Genomic DNA, 7,250 nt, shown 5'->3' on the forward strand with positions numbered 1-7,250 from the left:
CACTCTTCATCGTATAACTCTCGACACAACGACATAAACAAGAAATATATATGGATCAACTTGTCCATCGATCTTAAGTAACATGAAATAACTCATACGAGAAGGAAAATAAAAAAGACGATAAAAGAGTAAAGGACCCTTCTTGTCCAATTTACATAATTTAGGCTATGTTTCATTGCTCCACTTTTTCCATGGAAAGATTTCAATTTCCAACTTTTGATTGTTTGATTATCCAAATTTTTCCTAGAATTGAAATTCCAACTTTCTTGCCATGTCAGCATTTTCCATGAAATTGAGGAATTGGAATTCTCACCAAAATTGTGAGAATTGGAATTCCCGATTACGAGCAATTTTATTTTCGTTTTTTTTCTTTTTGCAATAGAAATAAATTCTAAGAATTATTGTAAAAAAAATTATTTTCTTTCAATTGACAATTTTCATGTGAAACAAAATCAAACGAACACCAAAAGATAGATAATTTTCTTGATTTTTTTTCTTTTTTGACAATGGAAACAAATTTCATCCCTAATACCAGTATATTCTATCCCTTTAATTGACAATTTTCATGTAAAACAAAACCAAACGAACACCAAAAAACACTTTCATTTTAACATTTTTCCACATGAAAAATTATATCAATCAAACACAATAATTTACAATTCACAGGAAAACAATTTTTAGACAATTCAATTCTCTGAAATTCAATTTCTTTCCACCAAAATTCCATATTTGCAATCACACGGACCAATATTATTTTTCAAACTTGCTAAAAATTTCTAGGATAAGGCATATAATAATAACTTTTACCTAAATTATTGGCATTCAAATCCTACCGGCCAGAAATTTAATAATTGCTTTGGTTTGAAATTGTTCAATTGTCCTTTAGAGACCCGTGATTTATGGTTTGGCATTAGCAGACAATGAAGACAATACGGACGGATTCAATTCAATGAATTGCTGATATTTTAATATAAGTTTCCATTTTTGTGAAAAAAGAAAATTTGTGGTGTGGTAAAATGAAACCAAAGTTTGATTTGACTATGTGAAATGTGTGCCGTTTTTAAATTCCGAGATGGAAAATTAATCTCATATATTTTGTTTGATAGAGTAGATTAATAATGCTTAAGAGAAAAAAGCGTGTGACATCACATCGTCTTCTTTTCAATTAGTGGTGCATTAAGGGAAAAGGCACTTTCAATGGAGCTTATGAAAGGTACCAAGTTACCCACCGATTTTCCACAACTAAAATCATAATAGTTGGTGTCGCTCTACCTGTCGATGCAATAAAAATGTTCAATAGATTTAGCAAGTAGCCACCCTCGAGACCGAAATTAAATGGCATGGTTGATCAAACTGTCGTAAATAATTTTATTCTTGGTAAAAGGTTGCATCAAATCCTCTTGGACCACACTCAAACTGTGTTTTTCCAGTACTTTTAAACTACTAACAATATTTCACACGCTTCTCAAAGTTTTGATAATCAAGAAATTTCTGCTGATGGGCAACTGAGCAAGAATTAATTACGGAAGGATGCATGGAAGAAAAAGAGGATTCAAGTGTTCTTACTATGCCAGCATTTAAGTATCAAACTAAGGAAGGATGCAAGGAACTACTGAAAAATAAAACTAAAGGGTAGAAGTACTGAAAAACAAAGAAAGTTTCGCCGAAGGATGAAATAAAAGGTTACTTCAAGTTTGAAAACCAAATCATTTCTTAGAACAAGTCTATAGGTCTCGATCCCTTTGTGAACGTACTCGATTTCTCAAATAGATAGGAATAGGATACATTCCATCGTTTATCTTTAGTCTAAGAGGCGCACTTTCTCCCCACTTGACCAGTGTCTTTCTATGAGTCGACAAATGAGCACTTCATTTCTTTCTTCCTGCACTTGCATGGTTAGACTTTCATCATTTGATCATCTCTCCTGTGCGTGTAATTGATCGTGAAAAGTGTATATTCAAGTGGGAGTTAGTTTACATTAAAGTGAATCGGAAACGACTTGTACAACACCACGCCTTGTATTCATCGTTTACGATTAGAACTATTGAGGTATCTAATCCCATTTGCTCCCCTAACTTTCGTCTCCCAGTTTCAGTTTCAGCCTAGCTAAGTACTTTTGCTGATGAAGTTCTTTACATCTCTATGCATTTCACTGCTACACCGAAAATTCACCCTACCATACTGTACTCTCGCTATGTTTGGTCCCTGTTTTTTCAAAATCTATTTTTTTTTTAAATTCATTTTCGACCACACATTCTCCCATAAAATAATATTATACGTAAATCAAAAATCATTTCTTATTTTTTAACCACACATTCTCCAAAAAATTACTACTTTAAAATACATTATCTTACAAAAATGGGGCTCAAATAGAAGTCGAGAACCAAGATCCCTCACCTCATAAAGGTGCACTGCGCCTTTTCAAAAGTTGTCAATAGCATCGCACAATTAGGGATTGAATCACGAATGTCAAACGCATTAGCAAATAGATCAATGCCAATTTGATACGATGTTTTCTCACTTTGGGTGTTCGATTATATGACAATTGGTTACGAAGTGCTAAATTAAAGTTCACACAACCTAATGCATAAAAACCAAATTTAGTATAAATTTAAAGATGATAAAGAAGAAGATTCACACACACACACACACACCCACACCAGGCTAGTCTAATATTTGTATATGACATTAAGCACGACTCACTTGGAACCTCGTTGGTCCAATTTTTTTAAGTTCGCGAGATAAGATTAGTAAAAAAACATGGTTAAATACAAAATTGTTGTTCAAATGCATCCACAGCATGGATGGGACAAATAAACTTCAAATATCCATTTCTTCTTCTTCTTCATCAATGGCGCATTAGGGAAAAGAGCACTTTCGATGGACCTTTGATATACTGATTTTTCAGTCATGTTATAATTATTCATATCTAATTAGAGTGGTTATGTAAATAATGGCGGTGCAGTGGTCACAAGAAGATGGCCGCCGCCACTAATGGCAGTGGAGCCAAGTCCAATCACTGGATGAACAAATAAACTTTTTTCTAAAAGTTTCTTTTTGTGAAGGTCTATAGATGTGGCATGCGTGGGTTGGTAATACACACAGTCAATGAGATCTCTAGCAAGTCCATTCCAACTTTGCCTAACCCAATTAGACTTTCACTTCAAAAAAGAAAAATAAAATGCAAAATAGAAGAGAGATGTGGAAAAGAAGTCCCACAACTCCTATCCATCGTTTAGAATTTTAAGTGGAGCACTGAGGATATATCTTCAAGATTCTAGGGAAGGAAGGATCCTTTATAGATAATATGATATAAGTAAAGGTGTAAAACTTTTATCGTAAGTGGAGTACTAAGGGATGCATCTCCACGATTCTAGGGAAAGAAAAAAGTATCTTTTGTCAATATGCTACTCCATAACGATAATACGACAGTAGAAGTAGAGACATAAAATCTCTCGACGTGAAATGCCATAAATAATCAACCAATAACTTTGTTGAAACAAAGGCTTACATGATCAATTTATGAAAATTGAACATTGATCAAAACATGAAACAAGTCTATACTTGAAGAAGAGAATCAGCATGCCCACAAGTATGGCCCCAATTCAACTTCCACTTCCCCAGCACCCCCAACCACACAAAAAAAAATAAAAATGGGAGGAGGAGGAGGAGGAGACGACCAGATGAAATTGTCCCACGACTTTTATTCATCATATATAAAGTAATGAAAAATGAGCATTAAACGATGGATCTCCAAGATTATAGGGGAAGAAAGCAACAACTTTCTCTGTCCTGCATCATCAAGGTAGGACAAAGTAAAAAATGTAGTTTGTTGGCCCTTGTTTGAGCCCCATTCTTTTGAAAAAATATATTTTTCAACAGTGTATTGACATCATTTTAACCACACATTTTTCAATAAAATAATATTACACACAAATCAAAAACTTTTCCTTATTTTTTAACCCTACATTTTCCATCAATACACTATTCAAAAATTCATTCTTCCCAAAAAAAGGGGGCTCAAACAAGGGCTTGGTGTCAAGCAACATAATGAATCTAAAATTTTCTATTTCATCGCAAACGAGGTATAAAATGGTATAGAGTAGAGTCTAAAATCATAGCTAAATATTCTTATGGCCCTGAAATGTGTGCTGCATAATCATGAATGTAGGACAAGATAAAAATGTCAAATTTGTCGGTGTCAAATATCATAATCAATCAACAATTTTCTATTCCATAGCAAACAACGAGGTATAAAGTGAGTCGTGCTTAACATCATACACATTTATATCAATTTTATATATATTTCGTGATGCAAATAATGTATATAAATCTCATTGAAGTATATCATAAATTTGAAAAAGAAAGAAGCCATACGAGGCTATACTTATAAATTAATAAGCAACATAGTAAAAGCCCCAAAATTTAACCATCCATATTCAAACTTCTCAATGAATACCAATAACCAATGCATCTCACTTTCACAAGTACCAAATGAAAGCCCCAAGATAACGGGAAAAATAGGAGTTTCTGAAAGCAAGTCCTCTAAGGCACAATTTTGACTCAATACCTTTTACTTTTCGATTCACTCTTGGAAAGCATCATTCCAGAAAGTTTGCTGATCTCATATAATAGCCCAGCAGAGAACAGAAAACTGCATTGGCATATCCAAAACACACTTAATCAATGTTAAAAAAATCCCTGTAGCAATTAAATTGTTAATAGTATTGAAGTGTTTTCGTCAGTAAATTTGAATCTGTTTTAACATAATAGAGTATGATTTGAGNGTAGCAATTAAATTGTTAATAGTATTGAAGTGTTTTCGTCAGTAAATTTGAATCTGTTTTAACATAATAGAGTATGATTTGAGAAGATACATGAATTTTAGCTTACTAAATAAAATGGAAATTCATGGCCAGTCCAAAGAATCCATAATGAAGCAGTGTATTACATAAATCAATCTCATGGCCAGTCACTAGACCAATAGTGAAGCAGCTCCCTGGAATATGAGAATGGTCCCTTCAGAGGGGTGGAAGCCACCCCATAATGCCTCACACAAGATGGATTGGACAGAGAAACATGGTTTTATTATGTAAAATATAGTAAGGACACGTATGGATGGGGTGACTAAAAATGGATTGGAACTCCCAATTCACTGGTGCAGGACAAAGATGTCAGTTCTGATTCTAACTACACAAGGAAAACACAAATTTACCCTTATAACTTTTCGGTAACTTAGACCCTTCTTCTACACAGTCTTTTTAGGTAGGGACTTGGACAAAAGATAAAGTGCATCAAATAGAGTAAAATATGATTTTCTTCGTGTAGGTTAAGCTTGTACATTATCTAAAATACTTAGTCAACATAAGTTTGAGTTCAGGGACTCTTTCGATTTAACCAAACAGGAGGTCAACGAGTAAGGATTCCTTTGGCCATGCTTCTTAAACTTTCTAGTATTCATGTTTTCTAAATGGGGCCATTTTACTTGTATTGCATTGTAAAATGCCTGTCACTTTATGAGCTCAAATGAAATCGACAATTAAAAATGGACTTTGAGTTCAAAATATAAAAATATCAGAAACATTATTGCATTACCAGGTTGTGATACAAACTCGATGAACAGTGCTAGCAGCTATAAGGGCAACTGCTTCAGCAAATATAACTGCATCATGAAAGGATGACCATAAGTTTACTGAATAATCCACACATACCAATTCAAAAAATAAAAATAAGAATAAATAAATTGCAGAAAGCACAAGTTTCCATGTTACTCAAATTTAAGCTTGTTAAAAGAAACCAACCATCACCAATATTTAATAGAACAATCTTTCAGTTTTCAGCCAGATTACAAGCATCAACCCTCCATTGTTTAATTTCAGCAAAACTTTTGATTGCATTTAAGTTAAGCATGTGGCTATAGATGCAATGTCATATACACAAGCTGACGCCATATTTCCTGAGAGAAATGAGAAAAAATAGAGCACCTCTCTAATGAAAAATCGGGAAAGAGAGAAATCAAAGATGGAATTTATGTAATCACTCTCAGGAATTTGATAAGCTAGAGCTTAACTCTGGTGTGATTTTTTTCTTTAGAATAAGAAAGGTTGTGTTCTCGAAGATGACGAGAAAGATGTATATAACATAGCAAGGTTTGATAAGAATAAGCCCTTGTTTGAGCTCCATTGTTATGTTAAAATGAGTTTTGTAATAGTGATTATTTAGAGAATGTGTGGCTGAAAAATAGGAAAAAGTTTGGTTTTACATGCAAAATATTTTATTGAAAGAATCTATGGTTGGAAATGAATTTGGAGAAAAATGAGTTTTTGAATAATTGGGCTCAAACAAGGGCTGAATGGGTTCATTTTTCCTCTTTGTCCTCTTGACCAACCACCAACATTACTGGGGCTATCCCACACTTGCTTTTAGAAGGTGCACATTCAGTTAACTGATGGAACCAGATGGAAATTGGTAACCACGTCTCAGAATGAACAGATATTCGACAAGAGGCTGAGTTCCTTAGACTGGCAACAGATATTATGCAGTTCACAAAGTTAACAGAGTTGTCCATTTATAATTGCATTACACAGGATAAAGAGATAGATAAGAACATTCAGATAATCAAGGAGCTTATAGTGGACAAAAGGACAAAAGGAAAAGGAAATAAAAAAAACTGAAAGATATTTGACATACTTTTAAGCTTCCATTGTAAGTAAGCAAAGCAATGAATTAGACACAACACAAGATGGCACTTACCAGCACCCCACCCAGTCCTGATACCACATGTTTCCTGATAATTTCCAATGAACTGTAGACATGACACCCAAGTCAGATAGATGTTTTCAGTCTTGCATATTAAATATGTATAGTGATCATAACATGAGAACAGTATGAAGACATGTGTCATACCTCCTAGGTATTACATTGATAAAGTAGAGAAAATAATTGTGGAGATGTAGAAAATGACAGAGCTCACAACCGTTGTTTATTGCAACTAACATGTTTCACATCGATAAAATGCCTTGTGGAAAGTATATTACATGAACATAATATATGGCAGTTCTGTCAATATGTTCATTAATCACTACGGGATCTTATATTATGATTTTCCAGTTCAAATGTGGATTATTGAATATATTTTAACATTTTTCATGGACAAATACATTTATTTGTTAGACCAATTAATGTGGCCCCACGTAATATTATAAATAAATTAATATTTGGTCTATATATATTAAAAATCTGATTGGTCA

The 7,250-nt window shown here is 33.5% G+C and overlaps 1 protein-coding gene across 2 annotated transcripts in view; it reads right to left on the reverse strand.

The window, feature by feature from the left end:
* Window positions 1–4,284: 4,284 nt before the first annotated feature.
* The window catches only part of LOC111409133 (protein KRTCAP2 homolog), a 12,772-nt gene continuing 9,806 nt past the window's right edge, over window positions 4,285–7,250 (reverse strand). For both annotated transcript variants that reach the window (XM_023039091.1, XM_023039092.1), the window contains exons 3-5: window positions 6,754–6,805; window positions 5,596–5,662; window positions 4,285–4,654 (exon numbers count right to left, since the gene is read on the reverse strand). In XM_023039091.1, coding sequence (XP_022894859.1) covers window positions 4,564–4,654; window positions 5,596–5,662; window positions 6,754–6,805 — 210 coding nt within the window. In that variant the 3' untranslated portion in view covers window positions 4,285–4,563. The remainder of the gene's footprint in view (window positions 4,655–5,595; window positions 5,663–6,753; window positions 6,806–7,250) is intronic.

Source organism: Olea europaea, chromosome 14, assembly GCF_002742605.1.
Source record: "Olea europaea var. sylvestris chromosome 14, O_europaea_v1, whole genome shotgun sequence".
Classification (NCBI taxonomy): domain Eukaryota; kingdom Viridiplantae; phylum Streptophyta; class Magnoliopsida; order Lamiales; family Oleaceae; genus Olea; species Olea europaea.